This window comes from Rattus norvegicus, chromosome 7 (genome assembly GCF_021556685.1).
Source record: "Rattus norvegicus strain SHRSP/BbbUtx chromosome 7, alternate assembly SHRSP_T2T, whole genome shotgun sequence".
Taxonomy (NCBI): Eukaryota; Metazoa; Chordata; class Mammalia; order Rodentia; family Muridae; genus Rattus; species Rattus norvegicus.
In genome coordinates this window covers 82,407,052-82,430,375 of record NC_141540.1, presented here as the reverse complement: position 1 = coordinate 82,430,375, position 23,324 = coordinate 82,407,052, and the positions used below count along the sequence as shown (strand labels likewise).

Here is a 23,324-nt window from a genome sequence, read left to right as displayed (position 1 = left end):
CATGGTGCTGGCATCTCCAATACACTGGAGATTCCCTCTGCAGCTTGGCTTCACTAATAGCCTCTCACAGGCTGTCTTCATGGTACCAAGCCTCAACTTCTTTGCATGAATCCCGGATATAAGCTGCAGCTGAAGCTGTACCTGTGCCAATGGCCTTTCTTGGCCACTCACAGTAGCAAGCCTCAGCTGATATCCATAATCCTTCCATGTCTTTAAAACCAATACCACCTGCGTGATTCTTATATATGACTAATTCCAGCTGCTATCATGAGGTACAACATCTGGAACACAGCTTCTCTGTGCTCTCAGAAAATAATTTCCAGAAGATTTCGCCTCAGTGATGCTGGTCTCTTCTTAATCACTCTTAATTCTTAGCTCCAGCTAACCAGCATCAATTGTCCCAGTAGCTCCTTCTATTTTTGACTCTAAAGTCAGTGCCATAGCACAGTCAAGTTCTACTGCTTGCTAGAACTGGAAGATGCCTTCCCCACTGCCCTCCCAATTCTATTATATCATGACCAGCTTTTGTTTTTCAACTCCTTCACTGCCTAAGCTTGGCTTGTCTCAAACTTGCTCTGTAAACTCACCTTAAACTCAGAGATCTGCATGCCTCTGTTTCCTGAATGCTAGGACTAAAGATGTGTACCACTACACCTAGACCTAAGCCTTTCTTCACCTTTTCACAAGATCTTTACAAATTCTGGATTGTAGTTCTTTCCAGATATAGTCTATTTGACAACCAAGAATAACCATCATAGTTCATTCCTTATCCATTTGATACATAATCATATCTCCTTATGTCCAAATGAAAACAACAACCAGGTCATAATAATGCCTAATATGATATAATTATTCCTTGTTCAATTGTAAATGTATAAGCAGTAAGTTGATCAGGCTGGGATCTTGCCCTGAGGTCACCACTTCCATAATTCCATTTAATATCCTTGAAAACAGGTTTAGTTCTATTTCACTTGCCGCTGCCCCTTTAATCTGTGAATTATGTACTTTGGATTTTTCTTCAGTTTGCTATGCTTGATCAAAATGTTCTTCATAAGAATGACCAACAGATGGAGTCTAAGCTTGGCTGTTCTGAGACTTCCTTTGTCAATGCAATCAATTTTAATCTCTTCACTTTGGCCTCAGGCAGACTCTTCGGACAAGTGCAAAAAGAAGCCACATCCTTTACCAAAATATCACAAGAACAATCTCTAGGCCACATACTAAAATTTTTCTCTTCTGAAACTTCTAGAGCCAGGCCCCCACAATTCAAACTGCCCCCAGCACCACTGTCTTCCATTTTTCCAACCAGTATGGCTTATTAAGCACCATTCTGCTCAAGCCCACTTACACCCTCTGAGGAACTTAGCCAGTTATCCCTTCTTATCAGCACACCCGCAATTTGCGGTTTAGGGTTACAAGAACTGAAAGAACAATGGAAGGGTGGTGATGGTAGTGAAATTGGTCTTGGGACCCTCGTGGCCTTCCTGCTTGCTTGTCTTTATAAACCACTGCCGGGAAATAAAATTTGAGATCTTGATCAGACAATTGACTTGCTCTCCTTCTTTGTGCCTCCTGTCCCCCATTCTTTCGCCCCCTCCCCAGGTCTCCACTGAATGCTCCCACAGGCTGGGGCACCATTCAAAGCATTCCATTGCTTGCCAAAGTCCCCAATTCCTCCAAACAAAAGGATGATCAGGTCTACTACAGGTACCTCACTCCTCGGTACAAACTTCTTTCTGCCTTAGTTTTATTGCCGTGAAAAGACACCATGACCAAGGCAACTCTTATAAGGACAACATTTAATTTGGACTGGCTTACAGTTTCAGAGGTTCAGTCCATTATCATCATGGTGGGAATCATGGCAGCATGCAGGACTTGGTACTGGAAGAACCAAGAGTTCTACATCTGATCCAAAGTCAACCATGAGGAAACGCTCTTTTCTCTACTGGGCAGAGCTTTCCTCTAACCAGGCCACATCTCCTGATAATGCCACTTCTCTTGGGGCCAAACATATTCAAACCACTGCATCATAAATGCACTATTCAACTCTCAACTATGTAACCCTGTAGAATGGTTTATAGCAAAGATGTTATAACTTATTTTCCTTGTAGAAAGTTCATAATTTAGTGCATTAAAAGAATAGACATTAGTTGCCTTGCATACTGATAGTGTCTGTTAAATGCTTTGCAATCTGCTCAGTTAATTAGCCTTTCAGAAAGAACAATCAGGTATGTGGGAAGTTTAGGCTAAATCCTTAAAGTGAAGGGGTCTATTCATTCCATTTTGTCTCTACTCAGAAACTAGGCCATAAGCCACCTGCTGCAGCAGCAGACCCCAAAGCCTAGGAGCAAGACAATGAAATCCCCCACCCAGGGAACGGCCTGAAGATGGCCACATGAATGGAGACACCTTATCTCAGGATAGAACATCTGTGCTGGACAGCACATATGGTAGTTAATCATTCATGATACAGGAATGTAGTCCATCTGGGACATCCCAGCACCCACCAATGAGGTTTTAGATTACCTAACCCTATCAGAGTAGCCTATCAAAATTATACTAATATCAGGGCTTTGGCCCCTACCAATCACATTAGAGATTACCTAATCCTTCTAGAGAGTTCCCCCGGTTCCCTATAAAAGAAGGCCTATATGTCTTTGTCTAGAGTCCTCGCCATTTTGATGTAGTGGTGACCCCAGCATACTGGCTGTTTCTGCAGAATAAACCCTTTGTTCTTGCATTTGAGTCTGGGGTTTTTCTTCAGCAATTCCCAAACCCTAACAAAAGTTGTTCAGAAGCTAAAAGAGAAGTTAGTAGAAAGCTAGCTGGAGGAAACTGAACAGGAGTCCCATAATACATATAACATGATGGCATTTTGGGGATACTATTCTATAAAGTATTTGCAAGACTGGATTGCAGGGCTGGGATCTGTAATGAAGACAGAAATAAGGCAGAGCCAGGACAGAAGTTTTATAGAGTATAATATCATCTTGATAGGAATCAGAGACACTGCATGATTTTCAACAGGGAAAAAAATGGACAAAATCTGCACAGATCAAGATAGGAACAGGGCCATAGTACCTCCATTATGCTTGCAACAAGTTCACTACCATTTATTGAGAATTAACAGGGGCTATTATGAACACTTCATACATAATATTTCATTTATATCTCAAAGCAACCATTTCAGTAGCAGATTTATTTTCTTTTCCAACTGAAGACACTGAGCTTTGAGACCCTAAATACTCTATTTATGGTCAGTTATCTAGAAGTGAGGAGGTACTCCTGAAACATTCATCTAGGAGAGCAAGCTCCTCTTTGCTAATCTGACAGCTTTCCAGGAAAGAGAGAGAGAGAGAGAGAGAGAGAGAGAGAGAGAGAGAGAGAGAGAGAGAGAGAGAGAGAGAGAAGGATGGAGGGGGAAGGCGGAGGGGAGAGGAGTGGGACAGGGACAGGGACAGGGACAGGGACAGGGACAGGGAAAGAATCCCACTGAATGGCCATACTTCAAATGTCAACTGATAAATCACTTTGAATGTCTGTTAATCTTGATTTTCTACAGAGACAAAGTGACCTGTGTACTACTCTAAACAGACAACAGCTATATTTGGAAAAATAAAAACTTTAGACATTTAAACGTTTAGAATTTGTTATAGTCTCTCTGCTATTTAATTTAACTATTCTCCACCTAGCTGACCCCACAAGCCTTAGATTTTCATTGGCTGTCAAGCAGGTGTTGACCCTGGTGGGGACAGAGTCCCAGATCCTGCCCCTGGGACAGAACCCCAGTGTGAGCTTCCAAGAGTGTTGATGGCTGCTCTATAAGGAGGCTTGTTTGTGTAATAAGCTACATATTTCACATTCCTCTGAGAAATGGCCTCTCTGATAACAATGAAGCCGTGATAATTAGAGAGCAGTAATCCAGGAGGTGAAGGTGTGGCTATGTCTCAGCAAAATTGTAAACACTGGGACCTTCAGGACAGCCCTCAAGATTATGGGAAAAAACTCTAAATACATAAGTTTGAAAATATATAACTTCTCAACTACGCAGAAATAAGGATAAAATATGAATTAGAATGGCTTCGTGAATCTAAAGGAACAAAGGCAACAGCACTAATGAGCCAGCTTATCAGAAAGACACAAAGGCAGGCAGATACAAAGGCAGGCATATTCCTGAGTTCATGGCCAGTCTACGGCACAGTGAGTTTAGGTCCAGATGTGTAAGAAATGCTAATCTCATCATTGGGTCCCACACAGTTAGTTTAGCATCTGTGTGTAACTGAGGCAGGCAGATCTCTGAATTAATTTGCAATGTTAAAAGAAAATGTATGATTTCTGCTTCCTAAGAATCAAAGGGCTGGGGTTAGGGGTATGCTGATATAGGATAATCAAAAGGGAACCTGGAATAAATAACTGAATTGATATGTAAATTAAACACCAGGCTTTTGATCTTCATGAGATGAGCTAGCAGAAAGCAGTAGCAGTTCTTCTTCAGAATTTTCTCTAACAAGAGCTGAGTTGTCTGAGATCTCTGGAGAGCAAAGCAGCTCTTCAAGAGGTTTTTTTTTTTTTTTCTTAACGTGATTTCTGCCTTGGTCAGAAGACCCAATAATTTTTTATAGCAGCTTTTCTAACTTTGGTCAGAAAACCCATGAGCTATCCAGATAGCTTATAGAATTTTTTTCCAGCAGAGAGAGCTGTTTCAACCAGAGAGTTTTTAGAATAACAAGAAAAAGCTGTCTAGAGCAGAGCAGCACACACACACACACACACACACACACACACACACACACACACACACACACACACAGAGAGAGAGAGAGAGAGAGAGAGAGAGAGAGAGAGAGAGACAGAGAGAGAGACAGAGACAGAGAGAGACAGAGAAAGACAAAGACAGAGAGAGACAGAGACAGAGAGACTGAGTTTGGAAAGCCATCTCAATAGAACCTAGGCTGTCAGCTAGGACCCATAATTGGGCTTCCAGTCATTTCTTTCACCTCTCGCAGACACCCTTCTCTCATAACCCGCTCCAAGCCGAGGGTGGTTGTTGGCTATTGGCAGAAATGAAGACCGTCCTTGCATCTTTCTCTGAAAACAACACTGGGAGCTTGTATGTCCTTCCATTGCCATTCACTCCTTCTTCCTTCTCCTTCATGTTACAACTATTAAATCCATTAATCTTTTTTTATAAATTAATTCTATTGGAAAGAAAATAAAAGACCAATGATGGGAACATCCATTATTAATAATACATCCAGTGATATTGTTGGTTTCTCAATGAGAGATGAGATAATGCATCTGCCAGTTAATAACAACTGCATAATATTTAAACACATTTTCATGAAGAACCAGTCACCGTTCTCCATTAACCTGCTGTACTGTTTGTTTTTTGTTTTTGTTTTTTTAAACTACCATCCCATGACAATCTGATCATATATTCACTGCTCATCTGCCTTACTGGACTAGGGGTGCACAACAGTGGATTTGGTCTTGTTTCCTTTTACATTCCCAGCAACAGTCAGTAATTTTTGCTGAATTAATAGATAAATAGATTCATTAGAGAATAGATATAAGTAGAAACGTTGGATATTTATATACATTCCCTAGATAAACCCAGAATCAATTTTTCTGACTGTAACTGGAAAGGCTGAGTAGCAGGAATTTTAAATGACTGATCATAGGTGGTTCTAACCAGGGTCAGGTACTGGGGGGTCAGAGATTAGCTTGGAATAGAAGGCAAAGGTTGATCTACGAGAAAAAAAATTGTTGTTACTAAGCGGTTGGTAGGCTGTCTGTCCTACATTGCAATGTGAAGCTGGGCAGAAACTCAACTGAGGACTTTCCGAGGCACAAATTCAACATATGTCAGCCAAGGAATCTCAAAATGTGACCTATTTGAAAACCACATGGACAGAGGAGCTGGGTTCTATGATGTCATCCCCCCACACCCCCCCACCATCCCCCCAAAACACACCCCGGGAGCTGGCAGGTGGTATTTCCACAGCAAAGGCTATAGTAGAGGACTCCGCTCCTGTAGGTATTTACATGGGATGACATCTTCATCCTCCTTTCCAGGCCTCTCCTTGTTCTTTAACACCGAGGTGCTTCCCAAGCTGTTCATTTGTATTATGACTAACTTCTACTTCTTCCTCTCTGTGGAGAAGGGCAAGAGCCACATGGAAACCTTTCCCTATTCCCCTAGCACACCCTAACTTTGACTTGGCCCTTAAAAATGTGCACTGTACACTCACTTCTCGTAATGACCAAGGCCAAGTACAGAGGCAGATATGTCAAAACAAGAAGGTAAGGGCAACAGGTATTTGTGGAAAGATAAGGGGGAGTGTGGTGCTAGACCCTGTGGTTGTGGAACCAGTAAAGAACCTCCGCGTGTGATCTCTGCGTCTTTGCAACTCTACAGCTCTCTAAGCCTGTCTCCTCTGTCCAGTTCTGCCTCAGGAAAACCTTAACAACACTTTGCCTTGCGTTTGACTGCCCACTGTACACTGAAACCGGCCATAGAGGACTGGTATCCCACGTCCATAGATGAGCATGTGACTCAGGAGAACGCCAGGCTGTCTCTCAGGTTAGCTTCATCCTGAGAGGTGTCTCTGGTACAGCTTTTGCAAAGCAAGCATTGGTCAGGACGAGTCATTGTTTGTGTCTCACTAAATGACCAATTGCAGACCTATCTGCCCCAGAGCTGTACTAATTCCTGTGAAGTAAACATCTCAAGTATGGAAAAGGCACCGGTTCCTTTCTGCAATGGCCACAGAAGCTGATGATGATGTGAATTCCCTACCATCAAGGAGCAAATACATCACAGAGCTACCCTAGCTCTAGAGGGAGGGATAACTTAGCTTTGGATTTGTTAAGTACAGCTTTCTTCACTACCTTTATGCCAAATCTGACCAAACTAACAAACAAAACCCTCAGAAGTCTGTAGGTGATTCTCTGAACTAAGGGTAGTAGAATTACCTCTGAGTCTACAGTTTGCTTCACATTCTTTAAGTGAAGGCTATGGCTTCAAAGAATGCAATTGTTGAACATATACTGGTAAGCTTTGGAATATTGTTAAGCACAAACAAATATTGAAGCAAAAAAAATTCTCCACCTTTTTTTCATCTAGTTACCCATTACAGCGAGTCTGCCAAGGTGGTGCTTTTCTTTTTAATTCTAGTTCTAATTAACAATTATATTTTTTAAACAGAATTTTAAACATTGGAGGTTCTCTAACCAGCCCAGTGATATTGTTCAAAGTGTGGGGCTCGAATAAGTCAATAACAGACTAGGAAACCAACTTTGTGAGTTGAGATTTTATTTGAAAAACAAAACAGGCTAGAATAAGAACATCAGAAATGGTAATACAGCATATATTTTTTGGGATCTTTGTTTGAGCTGCGTTGGTATTTGAGTGTGAATTCACTGGAGGTACATAAAATTTGTCAGAAGGATTCTGAAGCAAGTCTCCATATCCCTGCCCCTCTGGCATCCCACCTACTTGGTGTTTATCACTGGGAATAGGATGGGCTTACTCCCTTCTACAGTGAGGTTATGTGGCCAGGAAGATAGGGCGGGGAGAATAGACTAATTTCAGGTGTCCTTTAGAGCAGGAAATGCTCTTGGTTTGGCTATGCAACAGGAAGATGGGAGAGGTAGGGAGCTGGACACAGAATGATCAGGCTCAGAGACAGAGGGACTTACATGGTAAAGTAGGCAAGTGGCATCTCAGAACTAAGAGTGGACCCTGCCTGTCAACTAGCAGGGACCATTGCAGCAGAGTTCTACAGTATCATGGACTTGACTCAAACCCACAGGAAGGAGTTTAAAGACATCTCCACCCCTAAGCAAAGTCATGCAAGCCTAGCCAATGTGCTGACTTCAGTCTCGTGAGACCCTGAACAAATCTTAGCTGTGCCGTACGGACTGCTGACGCTGTTGAACTGTTCGTGCTCAGTTGAAAACGTCAGAGGCAAATCACTTGTTGAGGATTACCATTGTTGGGCAAGGCCAACAGAAAACTCTCTTACCTAAGACTCAGTACTCACCTAGTGACTTCTTTTTCCTTTTTAAAGGTTCAAATGAAGATTCAGGCTTTGTAGAGACAGGGTAGCTTTCCCAACGTATTCTAAATAAGTGAAATTTCTGAATACCTATTCCATAAAAGTGAGTTTGCATGCTATCAATTTTTGATTTGATGTTACTTTTAACAAACACCTTCTATGAGGATTAATTAAGGACAGAAGGCAGTCATGAGTGCAAAGAGGACATATTCTATTTCTTAAAGTTCTCTCAGGAATTCGATGCTTTCACGGAAGTTTGTGAAAAGTGACTGAGGTCAAAAATCAATTCCTAGAGAAGCTACTTACATCTCTCATTAACCTAAAGAGGCACTTCAAATTGTTCTAGCTCTTGTTAACATCCAAAATTCACTTCTGCATATTTGAACACACACACACATTTCTGGTTTCCTTGATTCAACTATACTTGACTGTAAAGAACTGTAGAGGGCCATAGATCAACTTGGTTGTAGTACTGCATTGTGCCACCAGAGGGCTCCCTGGGATTTTCAGTTGTACAAACCCTGAATTGAGATGCTGAAAGATATTCTTCAAAGAAAGGGCAGATTAGCTGGCTGGTCTACAGCTTGATTGGCATAGTTTCTTTCCATACGATTATTCAAGACACCTCCTAAAATGTCCTGGCACTATGTCACCCATAGAATACCTCTATTCAACCCCTGTGAGGAAGGGCTGGCCTCCTGTTCAGTGACAGTTTTGCCTCTTCAGTGCTAAAATGTGAAATGAATTTTGCTTGCAAAGCCTGTCGTCCATAGCTCATGACTACATCTTTTGCATCCTTAAGACATGATTCCTCATCTGTAAAGACAGAATATAACAGAGATAGGATATAGGGGCTTATTTTATTTTGGAATATGAAATTACTAATTGATCACATGACGGCTATTCATCGTTGTCAACCCCACTCCATCTATAATTAGCTGGAAGCCCAGTGTCTGGGTGTACCTGTGAGGGATTTCTCTTGATTGAATCTTTAGAAATGTGAAGACCCACACTAGGTTCTGACTCTTTGAGGGAAGAAATTTGACCTTAAATCTGGGCTTCACCTTCCGATGGCAGCCTAGATACAGAACATGGAAGAAAGAAACTTTTGCTGTTTGCCTGCTTGTTCTGGCATGCACTGGACAGTTCATTCCTTCTCTGGCACTAGGGCCCACTTCTTTGGAATTCTGGAGTATACTGAAGACCAGCTGAGACACCCAGACTTTCGGACTGAAGAACTACTGGAATCTTGGACTTTCTATCAGTAGATGGCCATTGTTAGACAGGCTGGACCACAGTCTGTAAGTCACTCTAATAAATCCCCATTAAATATATGTTTGTCCTTTCTGCTCTACTCATGAAGAACCTTAGCACACAGGGTTTTAAAATGCTGCTGTTTTGTACTAACAGTACTTTTTAAATGAAGGGATACTGAAATGGATTTGTTTTATGAAATGAACTTTCAGTTACATAGTTGATATATTTTAGTCGAAAAAATGTTTTAAGAGCCAAATTAGGGTCTTCCTGGTTGCTGCCGCTGCAGAGAGCCCGTGGGCAGCACCCCACGAGCGAACTTGAGCCCCGGGACCACAGGTAAGACCAACTTTTCTGCTGCAAGAAAGCTGCCTGGTGAGCTTGGGACACACGGAAGCAGAATTCCTCTAGGACCGGGCACGTTCTGTGTTTACCGGAAGTCCCACACCCGCGGATCCCGGCTCACAGCAGCTCTCTGCCCCCAGACCCTGTGAGAGAGAGACCCAACCGCCTGGTCAGGTGGGCACTCCTGAGGCTGCAGAGCGGAAGAGACCATCAACACTGCTCACCCCTGCCCACATCCCTCACCCAAGAGGAAACTGTATAAGGCCTCTGGGCTCCCGTGGGGGAGGGCCCAGGAGCTGCAGGACCCCTGCCTGAGACACCACCGGAACCTGAGGGAAACAGACCGGATAAACAGTTCTCTGCACCCAAATCCCGTGGGAGGGAGAGCTGAACCTTCAGAGAGGCAGACAAGCCTGGGAAACCAGAAGAGACTGCTCTCTGCACACACATCTCGGATGCCAGAGGAAAAAGCCAAGACCATCTGGACCCCTGGTGCACTGAAGCTCCTGGAAACGGCGGCACAGGTCTTCCTGGTTGCTGCCGCTGCAGAGAGCCCGTGGGCAGCACCCCACGAGCGAACTTGAGCCTCGGGACCACAGGTAAGACCAACTTTTCTGCTGCAAGAAAGCTGCCTGGTGAACTCAAGACACAGGCCCACAGGAACAGCTGAAGACCTGTAGAGAGGAAAAACTACACGCCCGAAAGCAGAACACTCTGTCCCCATAACTGACTGAAAGAGAGGAAAACAGGTCTACAGCACTCCTGATACACAGGCTTATACGACAGTCTAGCCACTGTCAGAAATAGCAGAACAAAGTAACACTAGAGATAATCTGATGGCGAGAGGCAAGCGCAGGAACCCAAGCAACAGAAACCAAGACTACATGGCACCATCGGAGCCCAATTCTCCCATCAAAACAAACATGGAATATCCAAACACACCAGAAAAGCAAGATCTAGTTCCAAAATCATTTTTGATCATGATGCTGGAGGACTTCAAGAAAGACGTGAAGAACTCCCTTAGAGAACAAGTAGAAGCCTACAGAGAGGAATCGCAAAAATGCCTGAAAGAATTCCAGGAAAACATAAATAAACAAGTAGAAGCCCATAGAGAGGAGACACAAAAATCCCTGAAAGAATTCCAGGAAAACATAAATAAACAAGTAGAAGCCCATAGAGAGGAGACACAAAAATCCCTGAAAGAATTCCAGGAAAACACAATCAAACAGTTGAAGGAATTAAAAATGGAAATAGAAGCAATCAAGAAAGAACACATGGAAACAACCCTGGATATAGAAAACCAAAAGAAGAGACAAGGAGCTGTAGATACAAGCTTCACCAACAGAATACAAGAGATGGAAGAGAGAATCTCAGGAGCAGAAGATTCCATAGAAATCATTGACTCAACTGTCAAAGATAATGTAAAGCGGAAAAAGCTACTGGTCCAAAACATACAGGAAATCCAGGACTCAATGAGAAGATCAAACCTAAGGATAATAGGTATAGAAGAGAGTGAAGACTCCCAGCTCAAAGGACCAGTAAATATCTTCAACAAAATCATAGAAGAAAACTTCCCTAACCTAAAAAAGGAGATACCCATAGGCATACAAGAAGCCTACAGAACTCCAAATAGATTGGACCAGAAAAGAAACACCTCCCGTCACATAATTGTCAAAACACCAAACGCACAAAATAAAGAAAGAATATTAAAAGCAGTAAGGGAAAAAGGTCAAGTAACATATAAAGGCAGACCTATCAGAATCACACCAGACTTCTCGCCAGAAACTATGAAGGCCAGAAGATCCTGGACTGATGTCATACAGACCCTTAGAGAACACAAATGCCAGCCCAGGTTACTGTATCCAGCAAAACTCTCAATTAACATTGATGGAGAAACCAAGATATTCCATGACAAAACCAAATTTACACAATATCTTTCTACAAATCCAGCACTACAAAGGATAATAAATGGTAAAGCCCAACATAAGGAGGCAAGCTATACCCTAGAAGAAGCAAGAAACTATTCGCCTTGGCAACAAAACAAAGAGAATGAAAGCACACAAACATAACCTCACATCCAAATATGAATATAACGGGAAGCAATAATCACTATTCCTTAATATCTCTCAATATCAATGGCCTCAACTCCCCAATAAAAAGATATAGATTAACAAACTGGATACGCAATGAGGACCCTGCATTCTGCTGCCTACAGGAAACACACCTCAGACACAAAGACAGACACTACCTCAGAGTGAAAGGCTGGAAAACAACTTTCCAAGCAAATGGTCAGAAGAAGCAAGCTGGAGTAGCCATTCTAATATCAAATAAAATCAATTTCCAACTAAAAGTCATCAAAAAAGATAAGGAAGGACACTTCATATTCATCAAAGGAAAAATCCACCAAGATGAACTCTCAATCCTAAAGATCTATGCCCCAAATACAAGGGCACCTACATACGTAAAAGAAACCTTACTAAAGCTCAAAACACACATTGCACCTCACACAATGATAGTGGGAGATTTCAACACCCCACTCTCATCAATAGACAGATCATGGAAACAAATTAAACAGTGATGTCGACAGACTAAGAGAAGTCATGAGCCAAATGGACTTAACGGATATTTATAGAACATTCTGTCCTAAAGCAAAAGGATATACCTTCTTCTCAGCTCCTCATGGTACTTTCTCCAAAATTGACCATATAATTGGTCAAAAAATGGGCCTCAACAGGTACAGAAAGATAGAAATAATCCCATGCGTGCTATCGGACCACCACGGCCTAAAACTGGTCTTCAATAACAATAAGGGAAGAATGCCCACATATACTTGGAAATTGAACAATGCTCTACTCAATGATAACCTGGTCAAGGAAGAAATAAAGAAAGAAATTAGACCCGCGGATCCCGGCCCGCAGCAGCTCTCTGCCCCCAGACCCTGTGAGAGAGAGACCCAACCGCCTGGTCAGGTGGGCACTCCTGAGGCTGCAGAGCGGAAGAGACCACCAACACTGCCCACCCCTGCCCACATCTCTGGCCCAAGAGGAAACTGTATAAGGCCTCTGGGCTCCCGTGGGGGAGGTCCCAGGAGCGGCAGGAACCCTGCCTGAGACACCACTGAAAGAACAGATCCACATGATCATTTCATTAGATGCTGAGAAAGCATTTGACAAAATTCAACACCCCTTCATGATAAAAGTCCTGGAAAGAATACGAATTCAAGGCCCATACCTAAACATAGTAAAAGCCATATACAGCAAACCAGTTGCTAACATTAAACTAAATGGAGAGAAACTTGAAGCAATCCCACTAAAATCAGGGACTAGACAAGGCTGCCCACTCTCTCCCTACTTATTCAATATAGTTCTTGAAGTTCTAGCCAGAGCAATCAGACAACAAAAGGAGATCAAGGGGATACAGATCGGAAAAGAAGAGGTCAAAATATCACTATTTGCAGATGACATGATAGTATATTTAAGTGATCCCAAAAGTTCCACCAGAGAACTACTAAAGCTGATAAACAACTTCAGCAAAGTGGCTGGGTATAAAATTAACTCAAATAAATCAGTTGCCTTCCTCTATACAAAAGAGAAACAAGCCGAGAAAGAAATTAGGGAAACGACACCCTTCATAATAGACCCAAATAATATAAAGTACCTCCGTGTGAATTTAACCAAGCAAGTAAAAGATCTGTACAATAAGAACTTCAAGACACTGAGGAAAGAAATTGAAGAAGACCTCAGAAGATGGAAAGATCTCCCATGCTCATGGATTGGCAGGATTAATATAGTAAAAATGGCCATTTTACCAAAAGCAATCTACAGATTCAATGCAATCCCCATCAAAATACCAATCCAATTCTTCAAAGAGTTAGACAGAACAATTTGCAAATTCATCTGGAATAACAAAAAACCCAGGATAGCTAAAGCTATCCTCAACAATAAAAGGACTTCAGGGGGAATCACTATCCCTGAACTCAAGCAGTATTACAGAGCAATAGTGATAAAAACTGCATGGTATTGGTACAGAGACAGACAGATAGACCAGTGGAATAGAATTGAAGACCCAGAAATGAACCCACACACCTATGGTCACTTGATTTTTGACAAAGGAGCCAAAACCATCAAACAGAAAAAAGATAGCATTTTCAGCAAATGGTGCTGGTTCAACTGGAGGGCAACATGTAGAAGAATGCAGATCGATCCATGCTTATCACCCTGTACAAAGCTTAAGTCCAAGTGGATCAAGGACCTCCACATCAAAGCAGACACACTCAAACTAATAGAAGAAAAACTAGGGAAGCATCTGGAACACATGGGTACTGGAAAAAATTTCCCGAACAAAACACCAATGGCTTATGCTCTAAGATCAAGAATCGACAAATGGGATCTCATAAAACTGCAAAGCTTCTGTAAGGCAAAGGACACTGTGGTTAGGACAAAACGGCAACCAACAGATTGGGAAAAGATCTTTACCAATCCTACAACAGATAGAGGCCTTATATCCAAAATATACGAAGAACTCAAGAAGTTAGACCGCAGGGAAACAAATAACCCTATTAAAAAATGGGGTTCAGAGCTAAACAAAGAATTCACAGCTGAGGAATGCCGAATGGCTGAGAAACACCTAAAGAAATGTTCAACATCTTTAGTCATAAGGGAAATGCAAATCAAAACAACCTGAGATTTCACCTCACACCATTGAGAATGGCTAAGATCAAAAACTCAGGTCACAGCAGTTGCTGGCGAGGATGTGGAGAAAGAGGAACACTCCTCCATTGTTGGTGGGATTGCAGACTGGTAAAACCATTCTGGAAATCAGTCTGGAGGATCCTCAGAAAATTGGACATTGAACTGCCTGAGGATCCAGCTATACCTCTCTTGGGCATATACCCAAAACATGCCTCAACATATAAAAGAGACACGTGCTCCATTATGTTCATCGCAGCCTTATTTATAATAGCCAGAAACTGGAAAGAACCCAGATGCCCTTCAACAGAGGAATGGATACAGAAAATGTGGTACATCTACACAATGGAATATTACTCAGCTATCAAAAACAACGACTTTATGAAATTCGTAGGCAAATGGTTGGAACTGGAAAATATCATCCTGAGTGAGCTAACCCAATCACAGAAAGACATACATGGTATGCACTCATTGATAAGTGGCTATTAGCCCAAATGCTTGAATTACCCTAGATCCCTAGAACAAACGAAACTCAAGACGGATGATCAAAGTGTGAATGCTTCACTCCTTCTTTAAATGAGGAAAAATTATACCTTTGGCAGGGAAGGGGGAGGCAAAGATTAAAACAGAGACTGAAGGAACACCCATTCAGAGCCTGCCCCACATGTGGCCCATACATATACAGCCACCCAATTAGACAAGATGGATGAAGCAAAGAAGTGCAGACCGACAGGAGCCGGATGTAGATCGCTCCTGAGAGACACAGCCAGAATACAGCAAATACAGAGGCGAATGCCAGCAGCAAACCACTGAACTGAGAATAGGTCCCCCGTTGAAGGAATCAGAGAAAGAACTGGAAGAGCTTGAAGGGGCTCAAGACCCCAAAAGTACAACAATGTCAAGCAACCAGAGCTTCCAGTGACTAAGCTACTACCTAAAGACTATACATGGACTGACCCTGGACTCTGACCCCATAGGTAGCAATGAATATCCTAGTAAGAGCACCAGTGGAAGGTGAAGCTCTGGGTCCTGCTAAGACTGAACCCCCAGTGAACTAGACTATGGGGGGAGGGCGGCAATGGGGGGAGGGTTGGGAGGGGAACACTCATAAGGAAGGGGAGGGGGGAGGGGGATGTTTGCCCGGAAACCGGGAAAGGGAATAACACTTGAAATGTATATAAGAAATACTCAAGTTAATTAAAAAAAAAAAAGAGCACTTTCGGGTCTTCCAGAGGTCCTGAGTTCAAATCCCAGCAACCCCAGAGTGGCTCACAACCATCTATAATGACATCTGATGTCCTCTTCTGGTGTATCTGAAGACAGATATAGTAAATAAATTAATCCTTTTTTTAAAAAAAAAGAGCCAAATTAGAAGAGAGGTTATATAGACACATTAAAGCTGAGAATCCAAACAACTCTTTCAACACAGTAATTAAACATGTTTTTGAAACTGGTAATAAATCAAACCGTTGCAAATTCATTAATTAAAAATTTGCCAGGAGGCTGGGATGATTGCTCTGGGTGAAATGCCTTCAGTGCAAGCATGAGAGTTCAGATCCCCAGCAACTACACAACAATTAGGTGTGGTAGGATACACCTCTAACACTGCTGCTTAGAGATAAGCAGATACCAGGGAATTGCCAGTCTTGGTGACATCCTGTTTCATAAAGTGAAATGAAGAACAATAAAAGGACACTTGAAGTCAGTCTCTGGATTTCCATGTACACACACAGGTAGGTCTACTCAACATATACATGGGCAAGGATGTACACACACAACAAGTACAGCCAATACACACATGCAGAGGCACACACACATACACACAAGTAAGTACAGCCAATACATATGTGCACAAGTGTGTGTGCACAGGCCAGTGCACCCACTACACACATGTAAAAGCTTGTACACACATAGGTAGATAAGTACACCCTATAAATGTGTGCACATGCATGTACACAGAATCAATTAAAAAAACAAATAAATACCCACAGCTTACTTTTCTGCCTTGAAATTTAACCTTTAGACTCTTATTTTTATATAGTCTTAATTTTTTTATCCATTATGGTCAAGCTTGTTAGTGTCTCTCCCTTTTTGTCTTATTTACATGGAATATGGGGTTTATAAGATAGAGTTTATTTCTTGAAGGCAAAACACTTACTCTTCCTAATCAGTTCATAAATCAGAAAGGTATGGAAGGTTGCATATGTGACAAACAGCAGGCGCAAAGGACCCTGGCAAACAGGCAGTGACACATGCCTTATGGGATTTTCTGGCTGATTCATTTTTGAACTATGCTAACATTAAGTTTTGAAAGTGAAAATATGCACCTATCTGCTATACTGCCTTACATCAATCAAAAGTGTTTGATGATACATAGTCCTTAGAACACTGTGTTTTCTACCTGTTATTTTTTTTAAGCCATGAAAACATTAATCAGAACAAGGAAAGCTATGAGAAGACCAAGGATGAGTTGAAGTGGAAGTAACAGAAACCAGTCTCAACCGGCAAAGCACACAGCCCACGTGAGGCATTTTGTCAAGCTTGAAGGAAGCAATGACTCATAAGAAATGAGAACATGCCCTGGATTTTAGAACTAGAAACCTACTTTCCTGATTATAATGTATACATATAAAATATTCAATGTATATATGAATGTATAAATATATATTAAAAGTCTGAAATACATGAGAAAAATATTGCCTTTTTCAGGCAAATACCTCATATTGAGGTTGTGGGGTTGCAGGTGTTAGAAATATTCAACTTCCCCAATAGCATTTTAATTAACTAAAGCCTCAGCTTCCACTATTTTGGTCAAACATAACCGAATTCCTCCAAATTAAGGAGCATGCAGGACTAAGTAGCCATCTTCCTACCTCATATGCTCAACTTACCACCTTCCGTGTATCCACATACAAAGCCTTTCATCTTAAATTTGCTTGTAATGCTGTAAGCTGTTACTTTTGAAAGATCCTTTATTCAAAGACCTACTGGAAAGGCACGTATACTGAATTTTTCAGCTCGATGTCCTGTTATATAACAGTCTCCAGCAAAGTTCGAAATTCCTGAGCACTCTTCTGTTTGGGGACACAGGAGCCTAATAACTACAGGACCCTGTTCACAGCTTACTGTTTTCTGATATGATTACTTCTGGACTCTCTACCCCTGAAGTTTATAATGGGAGAAGTCCAAAAGAGCTCTCCAATGTAAATTGTTGTTCCTCAGAACACAATAACTTTCTCCCTTCATAATGGCTCTGCGATAAGCTGACATCAGCCACTGTTTTTACAACCTGACAGAACAGGGTCAGAGACCTAGAAGCCCAGAGGGAAAAATGAAAAGAACAAAAGCAAAATATAAGAACACTGTGGGCTGAGGATGGCTAAAATGAAAATAGTGACGCATAAGGTTAAAATCTGAAAAAAAAATCCCCTCTGTTCAGCTAGAGATGGCCACTGACTGCATTTTCTTACCCAACTTTGTTGAAGATTTTAGTAGTTTTGCATCTTTCATCTCCCTGTTTAGACCATGTAAGAAAATGTCCACATAAACCATCAGGAAGACACACGATTATGCAACAAGGAATCAGTTAACTTTAAGCAAGTCCTGCATCTGCAAAGCTAAGAGACACAAGTTCACTGGTAAAACCCCATGCACTCACCAATGGTATAGAACCTCTTCAGCTCACTTTTCCTGGAAGGATGCTTCTGGGTGTTTGCCGAGTTGTTCTGTTCTTCTTCTATGATGGGAGTCTTGGGTGCTGGGGGTTTGCTGGCTTGTGGTGCTTGCTTCCCTGCACCACCCAAAGGGTTGAACCCTGGAGCAGTAATATCCACTGACTGGGACTTTTTCTTCAACCTAGAGATGGAGAATACCACACACTGTGAATGCTGACTCAAGAGATGCTTGGCGCACGGTTATTGGCAGCAAGACCTGTTACTGTTAGCACTAGAGTTTCTCTGCTCTTCAATCAGAACCTGGTCTGTTTAGAAGTTACAAAACTTCCCTCTAACGTTTTAAGATAATTTAGTTAAAGAGGTATTAGGCCAATTAGAAAAATGGTTAAACTAATTAGAAAAATTATTCTGTCTAATTATTTTGAACGACTCATTAAGATATATCAAAATACGATGTGATGGAAGAGTCCTATTATTTTAGTGAGAGCAAACAACATGTAGTGGGCAGATGAAAGAAATGCGCTTGATCCAGTAATGGTGGCCACACTCACAATCAGAACGTCAGAAGCTGAGTCAGAAAGACCTTGAGATTAAATTTAGTTATAATGAGTAATTGCAATTCAGCAAAATATAAAGTGATTATATTTTAACTAATATACTAACACCTTTTTTCTTTCTCATGTATGGTGTGTGCACGCAAGTGTGTGTGTGTGTGTGTGTGTGTGTGTATGTGTGTGTGTGTGTGTGAGTGTATGTGCGTGCGCACATGTGCAGGTGTGTGCTGGTGCATATGCACCCATGTGCAATGGTAAGACAAGCTGACATCAATAATTTCCTTGATGGCTCTCCACCTCATTTGCTAAGACAGGCTGTCTTGCTGAACACAAATCTCACAGATTCAGCTGATCTCATTTTCCAGCTTGCCAGAGGTCCCCTGTTCCTGTCCTTCATGTTTTGGAAAGGCAGGTGAGCTGCCGTCCTCCATTTGGATTCTAAGAGGGTTTGAGGTTTGTACTGTGGTCCTCTTGTTTGCATGGCCAGGACAATATCCATTGACCAATCAACTCCAACTACTAGTGAGTTTTAGCTTAACCTGCCACATTATGTTAATGTAAAATGAGAGCATTTACACCATCCCTTTGCACATACCCAGTGATAATAAACATTTGTCCCACTTGTACATCTTAAGAGGAGTCAAGGTTTAATGTGAAAAGTCAAGGTTATCTTCAAGATATTTTGTGCATTCATGTAGATATTGAGATTGTAAAAATTACTGTGAATTAGGAGTTCAATTCAAACATTCAAATGTTTTAAACTCACAACTAGTATTATTAAGCTTGGCTTGCTTTAATGATTCTGAAAGCAAATACGCCAACTTAAAAAGTATTTCCTGGATCCCGGCCCGCAGCAGCTCTCTGCTCCCAGACCCCGTGGGAAAGAGACCTCACCGCCTGGTCAGGTGGGCACTCCTGAGGCTGCAGAACAGAAGAGACCACCAACACTGCCCACCCCTGCCCACATCCCCGGCCCAAGAGGAAACTGTATAAGGCCTCTGGGCTCCCGTGGGGGAGGGCCCAGGAGCTGCAGGACCCCTGCCTGAGACACCGCCGGAACCTGAAGGAAACAGACCGGATAAACAGTTCTCTGCACCCAAATCCCGTGGGAGGAAGAGCTAAACCTTCAGAGAGGTAGACAAGCCTGGGAAACCAGAAGAGACTGCTCTCTGTACATACATCTCGGACGCCAGAGGAAAACACCAAATGCCATCTGGAACCCTGGTGCACTGAAGCTCCCTGAAGGGGTGGCACATATCTTCCTGGTTGCTGCCGCCGCAGAGAGCCCGTGGGCAGCACCCCACAAGCGAACTTGAGCCTCGGGACCACAGGTAAGACCAACTTTTCTGCTGCAAGAAAGCTGCCTGGTGAACTCAAGACACAGGCCCACAGGAACAGCTGAAGACCTGTAGAGAGGAAAAACTACACGCCCGAAAGCAGAACACTCTGTCCCCATAACTGACTGAAAGAGAGGAAAACAGGTCTACAGCACTCCTGACACACAGGCTTATACGACAGTCTAGCCACTGTCAGAAATAGCAGAACAAAGTAACACTAGAGATAATCTGATGGCGAGAGGCAAGCGCAGGAACCCTACCAACAGAAACCAAGACTACATGGCATCATCGGAGCCCAATTCTCCCACCAAAACAAACATGGAATATCCAAACACACCAGAAAAGCAAGATCTAGTTTCAAAATCATTTTTGATCATGATGCTGGAGGACTTCAAGAAAGACGTGAAGAACTCCCTTAGGGAAACACAGGAAAACATTAATAAACAAGTAGAAGCCTACACAGAGGAATCACAAAAATCCCTGAAAGAATTCCAGGAAAACACAATCAAACAGTTGAAGGAATTAAAAATGGAAATAGAAGCAATCAAGAAAGAACACATGGAAACAACCCTGGATATAGAAAACCAAACGAAGAGACAAGGAGCTGTAGATACAAGCTTCACCAACAGAATACAAGAGATGGAAGAGAGAATCTCAGGAGCAGAAGATTCCATAGAAATCATTGACTCAACTGTCAAAGATAATGTAAAGCGGAAAAAGCTACTGGTCCAAAACATACAGGAAATCCAGGACTCAATGAGAAGATCAAACCTAAGGATAATAGGTATAGAAGAGAGTGAAGACTCCCAGCTCAAAGGACCAGTAAATATCTTCAACAAAATCATAGAAGAAAACTTCCCTAACCTAAAAAGAGAGATACCCATAGGCATACAAGAAGCCTACAGAACTCCAAATAGATTGGACCAGAAAAGAAACACCTCCCGTCACATAATTGTCAAAACACCAAACGCACAAAATAAAGAAAGAATATTAAAAGCAGTAAGGGAAAAAGGTCAAGTAACATATAAAGGCAGACCTATCAGAATCACGCCAGAAATTATGAAGGCCAGAAGATCCTGGATTGATGTCATACAGAACCTAAGAAAACACAAATGCCAGCCCAGGTTACTGTATCCTGCAAAACTCTCAATTAACATAGATGGAGAAACCAAGATATTCCATGACAAAACTAAATTTACACAATATCTTTCTACAAATCCAGCACTACAAAGGATAATAAATGGTAAAGCCCAACATAAGGAGGCAAACTATACCCTAGAAGAAGCAAGAAACTAATCGTCTTGGCAACAAAACAAAGAGAATGAAAGCACACAAACATAACCTCACATCCAAATATGAATATAACGGGAAGCAATAATCACTATTCCTTAATATCTCTCAACATCAATGGCCTCAACTCCCCAATAAAAAGACATAGATTAACAAACTGGATACGCAATGAGGACCCTGCATTCTGCTGCCTACAGGAAACACACCTCAGAGACAAAGACAGACATTACCTCAGAGTGAAAGGCTGGAAAACAACTTTCCAAGCAAATGGTCAGAAGAAGCAAGCTGGAGTAGCCATTCTAATATCAAATAAAATCAATTTCCAACTAAAAGTCATCAAAAAAGATAAGGAAGGACACTTCATATTCATCAAAGGAAAAATCCATCAAGATGAACTCTCAATCCTAAATATCTATGCCCCAAATACAAGGGCACCTACATACGTAAAAGAAACCTTACTAAAGCTCAAAACACACATTGCACCTCACACAATAATAGTGGGAGATTTCAACACCCCACTCTCATCAATGGACAGATCATGGAAACAGAAATTAAACAGAGATGTAGACAGACTAAGAGAAGTCATGAGCCAAATGGACTTAACGGATATTTATAGAACATTCTATCCTAAAGCAAAAGGATATACCTTCTTCTCAGCTCCTCATGGTACTTTCTCCAAAATTGACCATATAATTGGTCAAAAAAAGGGCCTCAACAGGTACAGAAAGATAGAAATAATCCCATGCGTGCTATCGGACCACCACGGCCTAAAACTGGTCTTCAATAACAATCAAGGAAGAATGACCACATATACTTGGAAATTGAACAATGCTCTACTCAATGATAACCTGGTCAAGGAAGAAATAAAGAAAGAAATTAAAAACTTTTTAGAATTTAATGAAAATGAAGGTACAACATACCCAAACTTATGGGACACAATGAAAGCTGTGCTAAGAGGAAAACTCATAGCGCTGACTGCCTGCAGAAAGAAACAGGAAAGAGCATATGTCAGCAGCTTGACAGCACACCTAAAAGCTCTAGAACAAAAAGAAGCAAATACACCCAGGAGGAGTAGAAGGCAGGAAATAATCAAACTCAGAGCTGAAATCAACCAAGTAGAAACAAAAAGGACCATAGAAAGAATCAACAGAACCAAAAGTTGGTTCTTTGAGAAAATCAACAAGATAGATAAACCCTTAGCCAGACTAACGAGAGGACACAGAGAGTGCGTCCAAATTAACAAAATCAGAAATGAAAAGGGAGACATAACTACAGATTCAGAGGAAATTCAAAAAATCATCAGATCTTACTAAAAACCTATATTCAACAAAACTTGAAAATCTTCAGGAAATGGACAATTTCCTAGACAGATACCAGGTACCGAAGTTAAATCAGGAACAGATAAACCAGTTAAACAACCCCATAACTCCTAAGGAAATAGAAGCAGTCATTAAAGGTCTCCGAACCAAAAATAGCCCAGGTCCAGACGGGTTTAGTGCAGAATTCTATCAAACCTTCATAGAAGACCTCATACCAATATTATCCAAACTATTCCACAAAATTGAAACAGATGGATCACTACCGAATACCTTCTATGAAGCCACAATTACTCTTATACCTAAACCACACAAACACCCAACAAAGAAAGAGAACTTCAGACCAATTTTCCTTATGAATATCGACGAAAAATACTCAACAATATTCTGGCAAACCAAATCCAAGAGCACATCAAAACAATCATCCACCATGACCAAGTAGGCTTCATCCCAGGCATGCAGGGATGGTTTAATATACAGAAAACGATCAACGTGATCCATTATATAAACAAACTGAAAGAACAAAACCACATGATCATTTCATTAGACGCTGAGAAAGCATTTGACAAAATTCAACACCCCTTCATGATAAAAGTCCTGGAAAGAATAGGAATTCAAGGCCCATACCTGAACATAGTAAAAGCCATATACAGCAAACCAGTTGCTAACATTAAACTAAATGGAGAGAAACTTGAAGCAATCCCACTAAAATCAGGGACTAGACAAGGCTGCCCACTCTCTCCCTACTTATTCAATATAGTTCTTGAAGTTCTAGCCAGAGCAATCAGACAACAAAAGGAGGTCAA

At 41.6% G+C, this 23,324-nt stretch overlaps 1 protein-coding gene across 15 annotated transcripts in view; it reads right to left on the bottom strand.

Moving 5' to 3' along the window:
* Nucleotides 1–23,324, bottom strand: part of Oxr1 (oxidation resistance 1) — a 434,885-nt gene that overhangs the window by 214,995 nt on the left and 196,566 nt on the right. For all 15 annotated transcript variants that reach the window (NM_001197907.2, XM_087555486.1, XM_087555482.1 and 12 more), the window contains 1 exon segment: nt 18,006–18,202. In NM_001197907.2, the coding sequence (NP_001184836.1) occupies nt 18,006–18,202 (197 nt within the window).